At 42.7% G+C, this 22776-nt stretch overlaps 1 protein-coding gene across 5 annotated transcripts in view; it reads right to left on the reverse strand.

The window, feature by feature from the left end:
- Nucleotides 1–426: 426 nt before the first annotated feature.
- LOC111861443 overlaps nt 427–22776 on the reverse strand; it is a 358446-nt gene continuing 336096 nt past the window's right edge. For 4 of the 5 annotated variants that reach the window (XM_023846061.2, XM_023846021.2, XM_023846040.2 and 1 more), the window contains 3 exons: nt 21655–21759; nt 8315–8395; nt 427–3871 (listed from right to left, as the gene is read on the reverse strand). In XM_023846061.2, coding sequence (XP_023701829.1) covers nt 956–3871; nt 8315–8395; nt 21655–21759 — 3102 coding nt within the window. In that variant the 3' untranslated portion in view covers nt 427–955. The remainder of the gene's footprint in view (nt 3872–8314; nt 8396–21654; nt 21760–22776) is intronic. The other variant, XM_023846030.2, reaches the window with a different exon arrangement.

Below are 22776 nucleotides of genomic sequence, written 5' to 3' on the forward strand. Positions count from 1 at the left end.
TACTCCCCAGGAAAATTATTTAATTAATTCCTGGTACTCATTTCTGTTAGAGGCTGAGTAAATCCCAGGGCCATAGTGCGGCCGGAAGGTTTAGGTCAACTGAAAAATTTTCAATGGCCTCATCGGGACTTGAATCCACATGAGGGAAACCAGAAATATACGGTAACTAGCAAAGGATGTGGTTGAGAATTACCGTGTACTTTACTATAAAATAACTTTCACCGTTCTTTTGACCTCTTAATTTTTCTTAATGAAAGTTATTAATTATTTTGCGTCAAACCCGAATAAATTTCATCTGGAGGATAAAATTAGACGAACCCTGAATGCTTAGAAACAAGGTCAATTTCAAAATAATTCAGTTTTGATAAAACATTGAATTAAATTGTTCTATGCTTGAAAATTATAAAATATATTTACAAATCTGCAGTCAATCAAAATATTTTTATTTGAATTTTTATATTCTTCCGTAACATGTTAAAACTTCAAGTGTTCCTCGCTAAGACTTCTTTAACACAGACTTTAGAAGTTATAACGTTAGGCGACCAACCAGATATGTTACATATATTACACATAAAAACAATCAGGAACTATTTTTGTGAGTTTTGTTAAATATACAACAAAGGCTCATTTCCAAAGGGAAATTAGAAATTGGAGAATTCCAGGCATCACCCTCGCCCACTACAGGATGAACTTGGTGGCGGGGTTCGATTCTCAATACCATACCCAGCCGGCCCTAGTTTCTGGGGGTATTTCCTCGGAGTTACTGCTGCAGGACTGTGCAGTTGGTCACTCACCCCCACCTACCGACCGCTCCAGTGAATGCGCGGGACTTCAACGCTTGTGTGGGGTGACAGTGACAACTTAACATTACTCACTGTTGACCACCCTCCACCCCCAACTTTGGGGCAATTCCAACGTCTCTTTTCTTCGTTTCTGACAAATGTTCAACTTCTTGTCACTTCCGGTGGCTGTTGGGTGCTGCAGTCGTGTTGTTATTATATGGATAAAATGAAGAGCTCCGGTTGCCCTGCTGTTGCTGCTGTAGAGTTTTCATGAAGTTGTCAAATGATTTCATTGATTTGGCATCATTAAACCATTCCATGCGTGGATTTGGACTGTGCTTGCCTGAATTCCAAAGTCGCTGCATCTCAAGCTGCTGCCGAAACATGACGGCGGAAGAAGGGAGTAGGTGGGGCGGGTACATGTCCAGTGGCTGCTGTTGCTGAAGTCCACTTCTGGAACAACCAGGCAGTATATCAGCAGGCGGAGAAGGCGAGGACGAAGATAACGATGAAGGACGCTGTTGTTGCGAGTGGCCTGAACGGTGATGCTGTGGTACAGGAATGCGGAGCTGCGGAGGTGGAGAACGGACCGGTAGAGACATCACCGGAAAAGGGGAAAGAGATGACAAGGGAGACAGAGGGGGCGGTGCAGGGGAAGGACAATGCTGTTGATGACGACGAGCCAGTGTTTGGGCAATGGATAAGATATTGCCTTGCTGCTGGCGACGTGGAGATGCAGAGAGGTCCAGAGCACCACCGTTGCTGCGTTCCCCATCTGGGAGGGCTGGTGGCTGTAATCTGGAACTTGCATTGCAGTGCGCTGCAGCGGGAACAGATACTGGAGTACTTTGCACATTTCGCACGCAAGCAGAAGATCCAGGTACTTGGGATAATATGACGTCAGATTTTGGAGATGTGGTCTCAAACTTGGAGGTTGGATCTCGACATTGGATGTCGTACTGTTTTGAGAAGACATTGGTTTGATTGTTATGAGCGGGTCGCTGCAGTGTAACAGAAGACCGCACGTTATCAGCAAGGCTGTTCTTGTGTAGGCTGTGATTCTTTTGAAGTTCTGTCTTTTCGATATGCGCGGGTAACTGGAAATGGGCGTTACTGCCCTTAGAGACAATCGGAGAGACCTCTGAAGCATCGGACTTTTGTGTGACCTTTTTAGGAGCCTGGCATTCACCGGAACTGGGAATATTTTTTACTTTCAACTCATTTGACTTTTGGGCGACGTGAATTGCATTATGGTTATTTTCAACACCGAGGCGCCACTTCTTGGCAACGGGTTCCATATCCTTCTGTTCTGTTGCATCAGCTGGATTACCCAAAGGTCGCTTCACTGGATTTGCAGCAAGTACACATCGTTTTTTCGAAATCGACTTATCTTCTTGGGCTCGAGCTGGAACACCGCATGCCTTCAGCATGTCCTGTGGTTTCCTCGGCAAGATATGTGTCGTCCGCTTAAAATTGTTAGAACAACGCATTATTTCATCATTCTTCTTCAAGATCTGCTGGTTATTCTTTATGACTTGTATACTTTGTTGGGGCACTTTAATGTTATTATTGTTAGTGTTACTATTGTTAGAGGCCAAAGGAGTGCTCTTCGTGCTCTGCTTTTCTTGCCTCTTCTCTGGTGCTGATATGTTATTAGTCGACTCTTTTCTAAAATCCTTTTTGTTACTATCTTCAACTTTGTCCTTTCGCAAGGTTAAACAGTTACTAGCATGTTTGTCCGTTACCTTCTGACTTATGCAAGGTAATCTAGTAGCTTCTTTATTTGCCGGAAATTTGGCTGTGCTAAGATGTATTTTGTTATTGGTAGCGTCGGGCGTTACCTTAATAAAGGGGGAAGACTTCGTAGCAAACATCTGAGTACGTTGCTGAGCATGCTTTGAAGAAGGAGGTTTGACTTTACTCACTGTATCCGGAGGTGCGTATGTGGCAATGCCTGACTCAGTCGCAGTTTTGTTGTTGACTTCAGTGAGCAATCTGTCCATGAAGCTGACCCCTGCAGTTTCTTCACACTTAACTGTAAAATTCCCGGCGGGCTGCATATGTGCAGGCAAAATTTTGCCATCAGCATTACCGGGACGAACAGGAGGAGGAGGAGGAGGAGGAGGTGAAGAAGGTTTTGGTTTATTGTTACCAGGAACTGTATCACTTAAAACGTGGCCATTATTTGCAAAGTTGCTGTCGTTAGACGATTTATTTGAGGGTGGTGCTCCATTTGTGGAAGGTGACTGTGCAGCTGTTTTTGCGACATGAATGCCACTGAGTTCCTTCAGAGCAGTGTCTGTGCTTGCCTGTGGTGTGGTGAGTCCAGTGTCTGCTACAACGGGCGGTTGCTTTGTAAGCACTGTCGGGGCAGGTTGTTGACGAACTGTGGTAAGTGTTACAGAAGGCGTCTCTTGCTGCACAGAGCTTTTGCTAACGGATGTCGAAGGTGACAATTCAGTTTTGCCAATTATTGTCGTAGGAGCCGGTACTGGTGTTTTCGCATCTGGTGACGTCACTGGATTCATGGGATTTGAGGTTGAAGTTGTTTTGGTAATGGATATCAAAGGCGGACTGGTTACAAATCTCGTATGACCCTGTGTGCCAATTTCTGGGAGAGTTGATTGAGGTAACTGTGAAGAGGTTATATTAAGGGGTGTTGTGGTAGGCACTGCATATTTTATTTGTACAGGAGTTGGTAGTTCTTCGATATTTTCTTTTAAAACAGTTGAGGACGGTTGTGAGATCGACTTAGTAACAGTTGTGACTATTTCGGGCTGCGCACAAACTGTTGTCGCTTTGCCAGATAGTGTATGTGTGGACACTGTTGTGGTCACTATTTGTGTTGACTTTCCAGAGGTTCGAACGGCTGCTGTTTTGGGCAACCGTTCAGAATCATGTTCACCGTCTGATGAATTTGTTTCTGGTAACCGAGAAACAGTTGAAGGTAGCTGAGAAGTGGGCGGTGTCGGAGAGGATTGTTCAGCAGACGCTGAGTTGATAACAGCAGGAAGCTGTTTCTCGACCAGAGACGAAGCGAGGTCTTTCTGGGTTTGGCTGATTCGATAGAAGAATTTCATTGGGCCGTTCTGCAAACAAACAAAACAATTCACATTCACTGTCTACATACCGGGTGTCTGGATGAAAGGCATCCAAAATAAAAAATGTATATCTCAGAAACAGTCATACACGTATCCGCTTTATGTCATCGGAAAGAAAAAATTCTGAAAGTTTTACGCGCAAGCTCCGCTACATTTTTGCCACCATGTTAGGAATCACCTAGAGAGATAGATGGCTAGGAGATGGATCGGCAGAGATGAACCAATTGCTTGGCCTCTTAAGTCGCCTGATTTAACCCCAGTGGATTTTTTCTTATGGGGTTATGTGAAGAACATTGATTACCAGGACCTTCAACACGTGAAAGCCCTCATAAGGGACGCTGTGGCTACGGTAACACCAAACATGCATCAAGCGTGGATATTTGTTGTGCCACCAAAGGAGGCCACTTTTAAATTTATTGAGAAAGTTATATACCCAGAAAAAACTTTGATAGTTTCCCTTTGTAATGGTGTAACCCATAAATGTGTATAATAAATTATTTCTGAGATATAATTACTTTATTTTGGATACCTTTCATCCGGACATCCTTTATGTGTCCACGGACAGCAGTTTATAGTTCCGCCATATCACATATCCCTGCTACCACGAGAAAATGTGAAAGACAATAAGATGACATGTGGCTAGTACCTGTACTTACTTACAGGCGTAAGTAGCCGATCAGCGAATTGTCCAACTAATTATTAAGCTACATACTCTCTTGCAGGTATACAGGTGTCAGTATGCAGGATCACCCACTCCTTTGCTTTATGAGCATTAGGAAGTTGTACGCCTTCTCTCAGTTTACCTACACACTGATATCTCTAGTCTGGGAAACAGTAATTAGTCTTCATAACCAATAAAGAAATTATCTATTTAGCTCAATAAGAAACAAGCCAAGAAATTACTGACTTATTAACAAACAAATGAATGTCCCAATTATTTCATTATTTAAAATCCATTTGTACAAACATGATACACTAACTAAATAACGAAACATTTAATTCGCTGACAAGATAATTAACTAACTACTCGCAAGGAAAGAAACAATACAAATAAAAAAAAATCGTGCCCAACAAGCAATCTAAGTCATTAAATAAACTGCATAAATAAACAACAAAAACCTGCCTGTTCGCCTTAAAAACAGACAAGCGAAGTAGCTAATTAACTCACAATACATACAAGTCACATAATTATCTATTTACCTAACGAAATAATCAACCGCAAGAATATGTATCCCACTAATGAGCTACATAAGCAACTAAATGACCTGTAACAAACAAACCAAGAAGCAAGCAACAAACAAATTTCATACCCAACCAATACACTACATGGCTGGTTAAGAAAATGATGTATAACTGCCTTCTTATTTCTTAAACTAACCAACCAACCTGTATCACTAAAACAACTGCCCAGCTGCTTACCTGCTCACCTGACTGTGAACACTAGCACTTAAATCCTTAAAAAATTAACAGAATATTAATCTCATTAAAAAAAAACAAAGAAATCTACTGCCTACTTAAACAGTTAACTACATCGATTCGTAACAAACAACCACCCTGCATATCTATGTAAACAAATACCTGGTTAATTACATTGAAAACTGGGGGAAAACCCGTTACTATCAGAAATTTAACAAAATGGCCATGATGTTTGGTTATAAAATATAAATTTTCTTTAGACCCACAACTTTTATTCTACAGTTATCAATGTGGTGGACATAGAGGGCTCTGCGAAGTGCAAGCTTTCATATCTCTGTCGAAGACATGACCACAGCAACAGCCAAGTCTGAACTAATTCAAATGAAAACTTAAGTTCAAAAATTTATGCAAAATAACAAAGAAAACGTTGTCAAGTTCCTAGTATTTCTGCTTCTAATCCAAGATTCCTCCGGGTTTCGATCCTCTGCACCGAAGCCAGTCATCTAGACTAGGATTCCTCGTGGATTTTCGATTTTTTCTTGTACAGAACTTCAAAATACGCACTATCACTACAGATATGACTTTCGCAGTTCATTATTCGGAATCGTCTTCCCCTGTAACGGGGCATAACGCAAGCAGCTCGCGCTACACAAGGCACACACAAATTGGAAGCAATGGTTTTTGTATTCTAGGTTTATTTGATGTCTCCGCCATCTGTCAAAACAAGCCTTTCGAATATGCTGCCATGGAAACACAGAAAGTTTCTGTAAATATGAATACGTATTTAACTAATAATAGCTCCATAACAAACCTAGCGATTGAGTCTTTTGTCGACGCGTGTTGTTATGCATGCCATTTGAGCAATTTGTTTCTGTGACAATGGCCTTGAAATTCCGACTTCACGCAGGAAGACTGGGGAAGAGGAAGACGCCTACGCAGAACACATTTCTATTTTGAGCAATCTTGAAATGTAAGCCAGGAATTTTGCCCCAGAAATTGAGGAAATATTATGCTACAATTCTTTACCTAAATACGTTTTTCCATTCTTGCAATGGTATTGATAATTTGTTTGCCGCTCATGAAAAGTATAGCATTCCCATGCCTAAACATTTCGCTTCATAACATGATTCAGGCAATTTAGCGCCGTATTCCCCCCCCCAAAGAACATTCCGAGAATATTCCTGGTACTCATTCCTGTTAGAGGCTGAGTCAACCCGAGGGCCATAGTGCAGCTGGAAGGATTAGGTAAACTGAAAAAATCCAATGACCTCCTCNTAAGCAACTGTCCGATTCGCAGTCGTTTCGGAGTCTCAAATTTCAGCCTTGACATTTTTGTATTTCGTGCGGAGGTGGTGCTTTCAAGAAGTCCAGAAGTAGCTCACAATTAACTGCACAAAACTGCAGAGGAACCTGAACCCGACTTCCTCCGCCGCGTATTGTGGACTGACGAGGCAATATTCGCACGGGCTAGAGGAAACATTCTCCACAACCTACAGGAATGGGGAATGGAGAAATCGCAAAATATTCAAATCAATCAACTGCAACGGAGATTAGCGTCAACATTTCAGCCATAACCGCAAACGATTACGTAACTGGGCCATACCAAATCTCGGGAGAATCCTGCATGTTGATTTCCTTGTAGGCAGAAAATAAGATTAATTTTATTGGAGGATTTACCCCTTAATGTTCGCGAGTGTATGTCGTGGTGGCGTGACGGCGCCCCTCCCCACTTTCCAAGCCAAGCGAACAACCGTTTTCCTGTTACATGAATCGGCCATTGGGACCGATCATCTGGCCTCCGCGTTCTCCTGACCTGAACATGACAGAATTCTTCTTACGGGTACGCATGCTATGAAGTGGCTCCAACTTAGTCTATTGCTTCGTATCGGGGACTCCACATGTAGTCACTGTGAAGCCTGCGGACGAGCGGGAAGGGGCAAATTTGGGCAGTCTTTGTGTGTGCGAGTCTCCACTTCACGACCATATATTTCTTTTAGACGTGAAATAAACTCGAACTGAAAGGACGTAATTATGGTAATTTATGGCAATTAAAAGTAATAAACTACATGTTAAATGTGAATAACCCAATGTATACATGAATGGACAATTATTTCAGGATCTCGAAAAGTGTCAAAACGTCATAACTCTACAAGAATAATAAATCGATTTTTTTTTTACGATTCCATTCTAAATTATCTCCCCAGAAACTTCGTAAAGACTGGCAGTAGCAGTTTGTATCGCCCTCTGTACGTGTGTATATACTGACTGAAGCATCTGTGATACTGTTCATTCTGAAAAAAGGAAACTTTACTGATTTTCAGTTCTCAAAGGGAGTGTGCTAGTTTCAAGATACAGCATTATAGTTTGCAGGACCCATTTTTTTTATTGCTCGTGGGGTGGGACTAAGTCCCTTATACTGCGGCCACTTCTGGCCTATTGTACCAGCCCCAGATGATAGGTGAGGGTGATTGTGGAGCAATATGTGGAATGAAGATTGGCAAGGGAAACCGAAGTACTAGGAGAAAACCTGCCCCATCGCCACTTTGTCCACCACAAATCCCACTTGACCAGACCCGGGATCGAACCCGGGCCGCCGCGATGGGAAGCCAGCGACTAACCGCTTGAGCTATGGCGCGGCCTCTTGCAGAACCTGAGTTTAAATATTTTCTCCCTTACACAGCTTGCAGTGCCGTATAGAGGATAATTGGGCAGCATATGATAGACTCCTTGCCTTTAGGAATGTATTTCTCAATAAGAAAATGGATTTTCACGATGCATTGCCAACAACAAACACAAAATAATACAGGAATAAAAGCAAGAGGATGTAATATAGAAGAGTTGTTGAGAAAATAAAAACAAACAGAGGCACTTTCTTCTCACAGCGTCGGTTTTTTCTGCACTTCCCTTAATGTCAAGATATTTGTGAACATTGTTGTACAAAATGATTATTCTCATGATCATGACGTTGATTTTACAGTAGAGTTAGAATTGTTTTAATATATCGTAAAAACTTACCCTCTTCCATGTGTAGATATAGGCTACGTCCATTAGCGTATATTCATCTGGTAGAGATTCCCACATATGGATCACTTCCACCTGAAAATAATACACTTTCATTCATATATGAACAATTGTATCATACACAAGGAAATCTTTATTAAAATTCTCTTCCTTAGTACTTACTGTGCTTCATAACTTGTATCCTTCTCCAAGTATAATTAGAATGATCAGGGCAAGGAGGATGAAGTGGGCAGTGCATGTAGCACGGATGGGGAGAAAAGAAATGCATGTAGGATATTGGTGGGAAATCCAGAAGGAAAAAGACCACTGGGAAGACCAAGGCGTAGGTAGGTGGACAATATTAAAATGGATCTTAGAGAGATATGATGGCATGGTGTGGATTGGATTGATCTGGTTGAGGATAGGGACCAGTGAAGGGCTCTTGTGAACACGGTAAAGAATCTTCGGGTTCCATAAAATGCTGGGAAATTCTTGATTTGGCGGCTCCTAAAGAAGGGCTCATTTCCATGAGTAAGTAAGTAAGTAAGTCTTCATGTAGAAGAAAGTGGAATATGAACACAAATAATCTCTATGTTAAAGCGCTCTCGCTCAAAGCTCTTCAGATGAAGATAGAGCAGAACTGATAGAGAGATCCACCTCCTTGTTGACACGTTTGACCTCCGAATTTGATGAAACAATTTTGACGAGATCTTGTAGGCCTATTTCGATCACATGTGGCCTACATTATAATTTAATGACAAAATTTAATTCTATTTAATAATGCACAACTTAAAATTCCTCTCTTAAACCAAACTCGAATTCAAATATATAATTTTCCACAGGAAACTGAGCATCACGTAAAAAAAAAAAGTAAAGGTATCTCTGCACCAGGCCATGAAGGCCCACAGGGTTGTGAGACGCTGAGGCTCCCACATTATCTAGACAATAGCAAATTATAACATAAACTGTAGGCCGATATCACATAAAGAGAGATAATTAACCTTTCAGGTAGGCCTAATGTAAGGAAATACAAGGACAAGCATTTTATCTGTGATAGCCTCTGTGGTCTAGTGGTCAGAGTTCCTGGCTATAAATCCAGAGGTGCGGGTTCTATTCCCGGCGCCACCAGATTTTCTGAGAAGTAGTGGGTCTGGAACGGGGTCCGCTCGGCCTCGTGAGGATAATTGAGGAGCCATTCCAAGAAGATAGCGGCTCCGGTCTAGTAAACCGACATTAACGGCCTTGGGGATTCATTGGGCTGACCACGCGACACCCTCTATCCGCTAAATAGATGATTATATGAGGAATCCAAAGGACGCGTTTGGACAAGGAGCTCATGTGTAGGCTACTAGGAACTGGATAGGCATTTCTATTTCAGTTATACCAACAAACCGTTCACAGCAATTTAAACAAATTTATCACTAACAAAAACAATGCAAGCCTAATATATTATCCAACTTACTTACTTACTTACTTACTTACTCATGGAGCTGAGCCCTTCTTGAGGAGCTACCAAATATGTAGCTACTCAAGATTTTCCCAGCATTTTATGGAACCCAAAGATTCATTACCGTTTTCACAAGAGCCCTCCACTAGTCCCTATCCTGAACCAGATCAATCCAATCCAACCCATCCTATATCGCTAACATCCATTTTTATATTATCCACCCACCTACGCCTTGGTCTTCCAGTGTCTATTTCCATCTGGCTTTCCCACCAATATCTTATATGCATTCCGTTTCTCCCTCATTCTTGCTACATGCCATACCCACATCATCCTCCTTGACTTGATCATTCTAATTACACAAGAGTACAAGCTATGAACTTCTAACGTTCCAATTACCGAATTTCACGTCCATATTCCTTAACCTAGGGCGTCTATCCAGAGGATCCGTCTCGGTCCAAGATTTTTTGAACATTTTTATAACAAGCTCATATTTTTCGGTGAGGAATTATTAGCCCCAAGCCCAACCCTCGAGCTGGAGGACCACCCCTTGTCGGTTGTCCGCCACTGCTTATTCAGTATATTCGCAGTTACCCTCCATATCTGGAGAGCGTCTCCTCCACCCGCAACCTGAGGACGCGCCATGCCGTGGTGACAAGGGACCCACGTAGCTGCAAAAACTGAGATCCAGCTAGACTCTAGATTCTTTTAGGAGACACTACAGAGCAGTTGTGTCACTCTTAACTACTTAGTCTGTGAAACTCCTTTATATATGAAGCCGATGTCAATATTATAGGTAAAAAGGTAAAGCTATCCCTGTAACGAGCCGTGAAGGCCCATAGTGTTGTGAGACATCGAGTTCCCAAGATTTTGTAGATAATCGGCTTATAGGTGGCGGTGAGGTTTTAGCCTTACGCTTCCGCCACCCTTTAAACCTCAGGTAGATTCCTGGTACTCATTTCTATTAGGGGCTGAGTCGATCCCAATATCATAGTGCGGCTGGAAGGATTAGGTAAATTGAAAAATGTAGCGACCTCATCGGGAATCGAACCCGCGACCTTCTAACTTGTAGGGCAGTGCCTCAACCAACTACGCTACAGCATGCCCCAAATAATGTAGGTCCTACTTCTAAAATATAAACTACGCTATATGTAGAACTGCTCAATAAGCAACAAACTAAAATAACCCTCGGGAAATGACCGATCGTGGTCTTTTCTCACTTCTTGTCGCCTTCGCATTCGTCAAGACTTGGTTACATTCACAGAATTTCGCGATATTCCTCAGTCCCTCCAGATATATGCTGGAGTAGGGCCTATTGTAAAACGTACTACAAAACTTTCAATTCCACATTCGTACAGAATCATTCACATTCATTGTGTCATTCGGCGAGTGCTCACGACAGAGTCCCCGTATGCATTGGTCAGGAGACTGAAGGGGTCACAGAGCTGGGAAAGATGAAATTCGTATCTCTGCTGGAAAGTCAAAGTCCGAGCGTCCAACATGTAGCCGGCCACTTTACTGACTGGTCTATTAAGAGAGACTGAACATCCGGCCGGCACTTCTGCCCCTTCTTCGGAGCACGCGCTTGCGCCTTGCCCCTTCTTTTTCCTCTCCTCTTGCTCGCTCAACAGGACTACAGAGATCTTGGGTCACCTTCTGGCGGTTTGGGACTACCTGGGGTTCAACACGTATTGCTCCTCCTGTCCCAGGTAAATCTCATTGTGTCTTGAAGATTGAGACGCGCTCCCGATCTGTAACTCATTCACAGCTCTGCCTCGCTTGTATGTGTTGTACTGCATCACCAACTTCCAGTTGTAAGCAATAGCTATTCAGTATTGTTACACTGCAACATCCTGTTGCACTGCATAGATCTGATTCTCCGTTTTGCTTTTATGCCGTCTATGTGCAACGTCGGTTAATATTCTCTCGTCCTGTTTTATTGTCACTACATGTTTCGGCCTTCCCGGCCATCTTCAGGTGTACACGTTATTGTGGTTAAGGAATCTGCTACTTACTGTAATACTGTTTTGTTTTAGGCCGAAACCTCTTGTGTCACGAGTCGGGATAACGTAGTCGGTATAGCAACTAGTAGGGGCTGGAAGACCGATGGGCGGGAGTTCGATTCCCGGTAGGGACAAAAATTTTCTCTTCTCCACGTTGTCCAGACCGGCTCTGGAGTCCACCCAACCTCCTATCCAGTGGGTACTAGGGCTTTATCTCCGGGGGAAAGCGGCCAGGGCGTGAAGCTGACCATTCATCTCCAGCTAGTGCTGAGGTCAAGAAAATGTGGATCTATATATCCACTCCACCATACGCCTTCATGGCGTAGTGCACAGGAAAAAATTACCGTTACCTGTAGTGTCTATACAGAGAACACGAATGAATAGTGACTGACGTTGCACATAGTCGTCATAAAAACAAAACACAGTCAGATTTGTTTAGTGTATACTCCTAATTTCTTTTGTTATAATTAATTTTGCCGGTCACGGTAGCCGAGCGGTCTAAGGCATGCACTGTCTTCGCTCGCTCGGAAGCCGAGATCGTGAGTTCGAATCCCACTCAGGGCATGGATGTTTGTGTGCGTTTTTCTGTGTTTGTGTACCGGTAGAGGCCTTGCGACGAGCTAATCACTCGCCCAAGGGTCCTACCGTATGTGTAAGATCGAGAAAAACCGAAGTGGAACGGAGAGTTTCATGGAGGTAGGCCTAGGCCCACTGGGGCTGTAGCGCCAATGGGGAAAAAAATTAATTTTAGCCTAAGCCTCATGTTTCTTTGTTTTACTTCATTTGCTGTCTTCGGTGTGAGCGACACTACTGTCATGTAATGCAGTGTCCCAAAGTTTGGTATGTTATTGAATCTTCGAAAATGAATTCATTCAGACTTCATGTAGGTCCTAAGAACAGCTACGGGACATTAAAAGTAAGATATCTCACTGCAATATAAGGCACAATGTATAGGCAATTCTTATTCGTTTCGGACACTTTTTCGCTTAACTCAGGTGTTTGTTAGGCCTCCTACACAAGCAACATTAAGGGAGGAACATAGACGGAGGGTGTTTGAGAACAGGGTGTTGAGAATATTTCGACTGAAGAGAGATGAAGTGGCAGGAGGTTGGAGGCTTGTACTTGTACTTTTCTCCAAGTATAATTAGAATGATGAAGTCAAGGAGGATGAGGTGGGCCAGGCATGTAGCGCGAATGGGGGAGAGGAGAAACGCATATAGGATATTGGTGGGAAAGCCAGAAGGAAAGAGACCACTGGGAAACCAATGCGTAGGTGGGTGGGAAATATTAAAATGGATCTTAGAGAGATAGAATGGGATTGTATGGATTGGATTGATCTGGCTGAGGATAGGGACCAGTGGAGGGCTCTTCTGAACACGGTAATGAACCTTCGGGTTCCATAAAATGCTGGGAAATTCTTGAGTAGCTGCAGAATTGGCGGCTCCTCCAGAAGGGCTCAGCTCCATAAGTATGTAGGTAAGAGTAAATACACAAGAAATATATATTATATATATACACACACATATATCTTTACACTCAACTTTTATCGAGCAGTACACACATTCAGTTTTATTTCCTTCTGACTTGCTTCCTTGCTCCCCCATTTGTCATTATTTTCCTGGTTGTCCATTGAAGCACTGTCCACACTTGTGCAGTGCAGGGCTAAGTCTTCGCCCTCTGCAATAATTCCATGAGCCATACTAAGAAATAAAGCTATCCCTGTAACCGGCCGTGAAGGTCCTTAGGTTTGTGAGACGTCGAGGCTCCCACAACTTCTAAGACAGTCGTCTTACAGATGGTGGTAACGTTGTCAGCCTTACGCGCCCGTCGCCTTTTACCCTCCAGGAAGATTCCTGGTACCCTTTTCTGTTACAGGCTGAGTGGACCCCAGGGACACAGTGCGACTGGAAGGGTTAGTAATTGAAAAAAAATTAATGACCTCATCGGGAATCGAACCCGCAACCTTACGCCTTGTAGCATAACGCCTCAACCAACTACATTACCGCGTGCACCCCATGATGCATGCTACCGAAGAAATAAGAATCACGTACAGGACGTACTCAAGCAGTGTAGGTTCTGTTTTTTCCCTTTCCGTTTTGAGACATGACATGCGCGGGACCGGAGCATTTGAGTCTATTTTCGTTTCAGACTGTTTCTCTAGTAAGAACATGTGACGAAACCACGTGGTATTCGATCGGCAGTGTCAGCCTGAGTGGCCGTCGTGACGGGGGTTATGAATTATGTGCGGAAGCTCACTTGAGCCGCTGCTGAGCGCAACGCAGTTGTACAGGTTGAGTTGCAACCGTACAGCATCGATCTCTCCGACTCCCCCCCCCCAAAAAAAACTCTCCTCTATCTCTTTCGCTCTGCCCCTGCCTGCTTATGTTGTATTCTCAAGTCGGTGAGAATGAAAGTTTGATGCAAATGAGGCCACGTAACCTCACCACATATTAAAAAGTAGCCGGGATTTGTACCGGAGGCTTAGCGAGCGCTCCAGTTTCCGGCACACGCAGCTCACAGTTCCCTAGTGCGCTCTCTCTCACTTCTCTCTTCACGTTCGTTTGTGACAAACAGGCCCACGACTCTACCCTACAGACATTAGTTTACATTATGTTTTCTTAATTGTAAAAAGTATAACTATCCCTGTATCAGGCCGTGAAGGCCCATAGGGTTGTGAGACGTTGAGGGTCCCACATTATCTAGACAATCGGCTCAAAGATGGCGGTAAGGTTGTCAGCCTTACGCGTCGGCCGCGTTTTACTCCCCAGGAAAATTATTTAATTAATTCCTGGTACTCATTTCTGTTAGAGGCTGAATGAACCCCAGGGCCACAGTGCGACTGGAAGGATTAGGTCAATTGAAAAAATCCAATAACCTCATCGGGACTTGAACCCGCGAAATTCCGGCTTGTAGCATGGTTACAAGTAACATGTTGGTTGATTTAGACATTTTACACATCCATTCAGGCCTGTTACAAGGATAACCACAGCAATAGGTAGGGTCAAGCATAAACCCAGCCTCATCCCACAAGCTCACCATTCCTACACCTTGAAATGCCTGGACTGAAAGTTGCATTAACTTCTGCTGTGGAAATTCTAGCCAATGTTATCCAAAGACACACACTATTAGTACAGAAAGTGAACATCAGAACACAAAATACCTCCATACACGAAAAACCTGGAGCAGGAAACGACTATTATTTTCTTAATTGTAGGCGTTGTAAAGAAGAAAGAGTCATAGATTGATAGATAGATATATAAATAGATAGACAGACAGATAGATAGCCAGGCAGACATATAGATAGGTAGACAGATCGATAGATAGACAAAGAGGTGGACAGACAGGCAGATAGCCATAGTTAGATAGACAGATAGATGGATGGACAGGCAGGCGCATAAATACATAGATCAAAGGATGTACAGATAAATGGTCGGACAGATAGACGGACTCATAGATAGATTGATAGACAGAGACAGGGAGACCCAGACACACAGACAGAAAGACCAAGTATAGCCAAAGCAGAGAAATGTTAACGACTTCCACATCAGTCTAATTATTAGGCTACTTTTAGTCTGCTTTTCTTATTTTGAAAAAGAAAACAAAAGAAGGCTTATGGGATCATTTTGCTGTGTGCATGTCTGTGTATGCCGTTTATAATTGTTAGGCAACGGCTAGGTAAACATTTCCCCGCGGAAACGAACACATTGCAGAACTGTTGGACGCGATGTTTTCTATGCGATTCGTGTCATAGCAAATACTCAATACTGTCACGTGTATTAGTGACTTTAGACGGGGTTTGGATTGAATAGATTTATTGACCGCTTGCAGATCGCAAATACATAGAACTACAACACTATTGTTGATTTCCATACTACAAACCACTCCACGCTGAGACTTCACAGTCTACTTGCGCTTGTCCTGGTTTTGTAACAGCTCCCAATGATGGCTATTTCTCTGTAGTGCCTTCACGAGACGTTTCCTGGTAATGAATCTTAACAATGACGATTCTCCAGCTTCTGTGTTCACGTCGTTACCGTCCGGGAAATATCACGCAACTTCAACTGCAGAGTCAGAGTTATTTTACAACTGGCGGTTTACCGCCAATCAGTTCGTCTTGGCGACAAGCCACTTGAGAGTCACGACCAATAATTTTTTTTCAACTGAATACTTGCGGTCATAGTCCTTATGTAACATCCTCTCTAACGAGAGGATGGGTCTGTCGTTTACAATTGCTGCTGGCTTTCGCCACCGCAATCATTCTCGGGTTCGATTCCCGTGGGACTCATGACCACATTTTACTGTATCAGATTCTAGATCCTCCCAACCTGTAGGGCTAGGTCTACGTATTTATATCTCCCAGGAACAGAGTGGCCCAGTTACAACCCCAGGCATTGGGTTCCCTTTTCGTCTCCTCCTACGACTGGCAGGACTATGTTGGAGGTATTCTAACCTCACTAATTGTCTTCACAGACCACGCAGAAAATACAGCCCCTCTATTGTTGTAGGAGTGTCCTTACACCGCAGTTGTATAGCAAAGGTCGCTGCGCGAACCGCATATAAAATGCCGTTTTTCTGTTGTTGCTTGCGTGTATGTTGCGGACGTTACCTAGCAACAGCCGCTCTTTACCGAGTCACTGCTTAGCAACGGGTCTATACGCCACAATTTTTAGTTAAAGGAAAGTAGGTGATTAGTTCTTCCCAGAACTTCTTGTATTTGAGTTTGTATTGGCACATTCTAATGGTTACTCCATGTGATGTTATACAAAACTTACGAAAGCGACTCGATAAGGCCCCCAAGTTTTGTTACGGCCTGTCTGCCTCGGGCATGTCGATTTCATTCGATACAAAAAACTGAAAATAGACCTCGCAGTAACGAATTCTATTATGCTGGCTTGTACCATTTTTAGCATCCTTTCCTTCTTTTTAAATAAAATATTGGTATGCTAATGATATCACCAGTGTCCATGAATGCTTGAAACAGTCTTTACGAAGCTTGGTAAGTATATCATGACACCTGAGCCCATCTGATCGACGTACTTCATAAATCCCTTTCATTAGTCCGTGTGACTGTATGTGTATCTCCTATCGTTGCTAGGCAACGGTAACGTTACTTTGGTAACGAAAACATATGCAGCAATAGAGGAATTGTTGGACGCGTCGTTTTGTATGCGGTACATGTATCAAAGGAAACTGGGTTATCAGTTCTTCCCAAGAAATCTGTGTTGAGATGTTTCCTATTTACAACACCTTTTATAATTACACCATCGTCACTGTAATGCAGAACTCCATGAAGAAAGAATGGGGTAATTTAACGTGTTTCACAGGTTGTAGTTCACAGGTCATTGCAAGATTCGTAAGTTTATGAATAACAGGGTTACGTATTGCACTGAGGAGGAAGTACAATATAGCAAGAAGAGGTCAAGATGCTATCGTAATATTTACATGGAGGAACTGAGGAAACCCAAGTGAAACAGTCAGGATAACTGGTGTCTGAAGCGACAAAAAACTCGACGTTTCATGCAAGTTTTTAAAATAGAGCAGCCACCTTTTTTGAAAAAGGCAAATTTGTTCCTGTGCTTAATGAATGCCATGAAGGCGTGTGAGGGTGTGGAGGTATAGTTCCATTGGAAACTCAGTGATTATCACAGGAAAGACATAGTTCCTTCTTATAATTAAGTCTGGCATCAGATTGTCTTAATGACACGAATAGTAGAAATAAGGTGATACAAAGATGAGCAATTACATTACTATCGTCTTCGTTCACACAAAAACAAACTCCGTGGCCTGTAGTCTGCAAATGAACTATACCGACCTAGCGACCTCTTCTTGTCGGAGAAGTTAGTGCCAACTTTGGCGGATAGAGGGTGTCGCGTGGTCAGCGCAACGAATCCCCACGGCCATTAATCTCAGTTTTCTAGGCCGGAGCCTCTATTTCCTTGAAATAGCTCCTCAATTATCCTCACAAGGCTGAATGGACCACGTTCCAGACCCACTACTTCTCATAAAATCTGGTAGGGCCGGGAATCGAACCCGGACATCTGGATCTGTAGCCATGAACTCTGACTACTAGACCACAGAGGCGGTCCTTCGTTCACACAATAGATGTAAACACGAACAAAACAAAAATATAGACTAGAAACTAACAACAATAACAATAAATTATTTCAGAAATTATGAACGGCATTTGTCAGTATACGTGAAAAACTTACTTTTCAGTGACCCGAAAGTTTAACAAAAAAAACTGGGAGATCTACGAAGACCACCTATCGAACCTTGCAATTTTAAAAATAATTTACGAAAAGTCGACTGTAGTAACAAAGGATTGCGAAATTCTGAACACCATTTATCCCAGGAATCAGACATGGACACCCAGTTCGCAATGAACTGACAGCTGTACGTGCAACTTTTTATCACTAAAAATAAAAATTTATTTATAGTGAGCAGTTGTAAAAAAGAGGATGCGAAATTCTGAATGGTACTTATCGCTACCAAGAACCGGTAACTAATATTACAACCTGATTCACGATGACCTGACAACTGCAACAAGGAATTTGAAATTGTGACAGCAACTTACACACTAGAAAGCTCTAAACACGTGAACAATTACTTCACAATGAACCCATAGCTGTAACGCGAGATTTGAGAATCTTAATGACATTTATCTTAACTCTCTCTCTCTCTATGGCTCTATAGTCCTTTGGATCTTGGATGCAATGCACTTATTGCGCTTGGGACCGAATTTCTTTTTTCCAGCGTCGTAGGAATCTCCCTCCTGCTCTCTTAGCCATGGAGAACAGTTCTTGACACTTCTGGACGTGATAAAGTTCATCGATGGTTAATCCTCTGTCAACGCGAATGTTTTCATCAATTGTTGTATGATTTCATCAGTGACAATGGATCGCCTTCCTCTCTTTTTTCATCGTGAACATCACTTCTTCTTCAAATTCACGACACCATTTTGCCACGTTTTGCCTGTTCATAACATCTTCGCTGCAAAACAGAAACAAGTTCGAGATGAATTTCAGCAGCAGTTTCTCCTTTCTCGTGAAGAAATCGAATTACTGTACGAACCTCACATTTGGTGGGATTTTGAATCGACACGGGCATTTTAAAATATACTGCGAACACAACTTTGCCGTGACTGCGACAGATGAACTCAGCCCTGTCATTTCTGAAAAAAGAAAAGAAGAAATCCCGTCCATTTTCACTGGACTTGTATCTTTACTTTCCGGATATCTCTCGTATCATAACTAACAATCTGAAAATCTAGTTCAAAATGAGCGTAAAGGGATTTGTGAAATTTGGAACGTCAGAGTTACTAATATCCCATAATCCTGCTTCATAATGAAACAACAGTTATTTGCGATATTCTGAAATCCACTAATAGGATATCTAATTGGCAATTAACCGACTGTCGCAGCAAGAGTTCCGAATTTCTGAACTCCACTTACCATAACTAACGGGCAGTCTCTGCACTAATGAAGCGGGCGCATTCAGTGTCTGTTAGTGCACCCGTGGTCTTCATCTGCCTGATGCACCATGTGAAGAAACAAGTGACATCGTGTGAAGCGCGCTTATCGAAACTCCGTTAAATCATTTTTGAACTGAAACGTCTTCGAGCGTCAAGAAAACCATAAACGGTAAACAAGTAAGGACTTGGATATGGGTAGTCATGGTACTGTCTGGTATTTGCTTGGAAAGACTATGGAAGGCCACGGAATATCAGTTAAGATAACATATATCTTAGGCGAGTTTCGAGCGGCAACCATACAGCCGGGTTTGCTGGAAGTGCACCCTTCTCTCACTCCTGTCAAAATAAACCCGGCCATTAATCTGTAGGCTTTGTCTTTAGTACCACGTTAGACTGGCACAGAATGCAACCTGTAGGGACTCCCACCTGCTCAATATGATGATAACTGTGATAATGTTACTCTCGCCACCAGTGGAAGTCACGATCGCCACCGTGCATACCACCGCTCTGCCCATGTGGCACCTTTGTTAACAATACTTCCACTGCTGAGGGTAGGCGCAGTACACCATTAGGACATACTGACTCATGGAGCTGAGCCCTTCTGGAGGAACCGCCAATTCTGCAGCTACTCAAGAATTTCCCAGCATTTTATGAACCCGAAAGTCCATTAGGACATAGACTGCATAAAAAGATGGAAATACATGTTTATGCAGTCTTAACCTCAACAGCGGCTTGAGAAACAGGCCAGCCTCACGCTTCGGCCGTTTTTCCACTGATAAAATTGCTCCCTGCACCAACTGAAAATGAGACTTGACGGACGCCAAAATTGGTCTGGATGTGATGATTGACTGAAGAAAAAACCACTCACCCAACCAACCACTGTCATGAAGGAGAGTCTCTGAGAAGCTGATAGTCTCTCATCTATGGAACCTGAAGGACCACTGCCGCATCCATAAGGGCCCACCTCTGATCCCCTGTCCACAAATTCCGCCCTGTTTACCCTGATTCAGTCAGTAACTGGACATGGTTTAACTGTACCATCTTAACCACAATGATGATGATGGTAACTATAGAGCCCATAAAGCGTCTGAATGACAGTGGTTACGCGGTCTAAAGCGAGAGGAGTTCCCATTTTTCTGAGTTGGATTCTCTATGTTAAAAATTCTGTGAAATGGGCCGATCCCCCATCCTAGGAGTCCTACCAAATATACGTATATTCATTCTTTCTCAAGTACTTTTGAATGAACTAACTCCACGGAGCAGAAACCTTCTTCAGAAGCGAACAGTTGCTCACCTAGTCAAGATATCCCCGGGCCTTTTATGGAAAATGAACATTATTGTTTTCATAAGAGCCCGCCCCTGGACTCTATTCTGAACAGGTTGAATTCAGTACAATTTCTCGTACAGTATTTATAATAATAATAAAAACAATAAAGGTAAAGTTCCCGTGATTTATTTAATCATTATTCCATGAAGACGTATGGAGGAGTGAAGGCCAACCTTCACCTTGGAACTGGATGCGGATAAATGGTCAGCTTCACGCCACGGCCGCTTTACTCCCGGGGAAAGAGGCCACGGTAACCATCGGATAGGAGGCTGGGTAGGCCCCAGAGCCTTTCTGGACATCATGGAGAAGAGAAGAAAAAATCTTATTCCTGCCGGGAATCGAACCCCGGCCGTCCAGCCCGTAAGCCGATCGCTGTACCAACTGAGCTATCCCGTCTCATAATAATAATATCAACAACAACGAATCAAATGTGGCAATTAGGCCTAGATATAACCCCTAGAGACTTCAAGAACGAACTACAGAATTTAAAACTGCAACACCTGTCACCATCAATACTGAAATCTGAGGTTTCGAATCCAGGCAGCAGGATTATGGCAAGGAGTCTTGTGCAGTAGCAGAGTTGCAGATGAGAGCTGGCTCACATAACTGTGATGACGTCAGTCCACTGCGCGGCAGTGATGATGATGATGATAGCTACAATATAGGTACTATCACGAGTGGTTGAGCTAACGTCGCCGCTGTTGCCGGCAACATCCGTCCCCTCCACAACCCCCCATTCTCTGTAGCAGCTGTCCCCATCCTCACAATTCTGCTACTTATTAACTCAAGAAGTAGGGGCTTTTTTAACTCTCGTACCTACTGAACAGGCTAAATAATTCGCTCCTGTAACAGAATCCCACTAGACCCTACCACGACTGACTGAATGCAATCTCTGATGCTCTGTTTCTCTATGGCTCATTATAATATCATGTCGCACCTGCAAACAGGTCTCCAAAACAGCCTACTGCACAGAAATTTACAGTAAAATTCGTTTTTATTTCTCATTTGCCAAAATGTCTGTTGATTTGATTTCTGTTAACAATCCTGTAATGAAAAGAACGGGCTTAAATACAAAACTGTCATGCTCATAAAGACGGTCATGATACTCACCGAGTGACTGGGATTCAGTTCATACTTGAGTCTAAGGAACTTCTTGAGGTGTGCAATTGTGACCAGGGCAGGACACTGCAGATACCTCTTGCTGACCGCTACCTGCTGACAAACAGAAATATTTCTTAATATTTGAACAACGATTTTCTTAAAGTAATGTCATTATTTGCATCAAAACAATGATGGTGGTCATACGGGTTAATGCATAAAGCGATAGCTCTCCAGAATGTGAGGCACGTCATACAGTCGTGAGAACGTCAAGGCCTATTGCCTACTGCCTATCGAGAAGAATCACAGACCTATCCGGATAACCCACGATGCCAGCACCACAGAGAAGTGTTCAAGCCTTACGTTGGAAGGAAAATCAAATAATTCCGTAAAAAACAAGGAAACCGTTGAATATGTAACATTAGCCAGCGAATGAAAAGCGAATAGGGCCCACCTGACACTGTAGGCTGCGTGACACACTTCTGACTAGGCTAAATTCCCTTTTTCCTTCCATAACTGATATGCAGTTTGTTGAATTTGATTTGGTTCTTCTTGGTCCGTCACACTACCAATTTTATAAAAGGTTATGAACTGCGTCCAGTGTGACTGATTTTTTTTTTCTTTTTAATCAACTTCGTTTAAAGAGAATCAATGTAAAGGACACGAACCAAATTGGTTCTAAATTTTAACAAAGTTTTTTAAACCACACTTGTAAGTAAACTGATTATAACTGTATTCATGCACATCGCTGTAGCTGTTAAAGGATCAGAGTTTATATTCATGGCATTGTGATTATACTGTCTGTATGTATTGATATTGACCAATCATATTGTAATAGTAGTTTCCGCATGTATTGATACAACGCATGTCCTTCTGAAGGTGGCCTCTAAGATTGAAATATGTGAAGGATGAGAGATTAAAAAGGAGAAAAAAAACAGTTATCAATCACACTGGACGGCGTTAAAAACCTTTTATAACGCATGTTGTTAGTAAATCGAACACACACATATGTAAATACATATATATACATCAGTTTTCGCATTGAAGGAGGATTTATGGATCCAAAAGCGCAGTGTCAATACAACTTAGACGAGGTGTCTTAACGAAATTCGGTGATAAAACTACTGACATATG

This window comes from Cryptotermes secundus, unplaced genomic scaffold (assembly GCF_002891405.2).
Source record: "Cryptotermes secundus unplaced genomic scaffold, Csec_1.0 scaffold126, whole genome shotgun sequence".
Classification (NCBI taxonomy): domain Eukaryota; kingdom Metazoa; phylum Arthropoda; class Insecta; order Blattodea; family Kalotermitidae; genus Cryptotermes; species Cryptotermes secundus.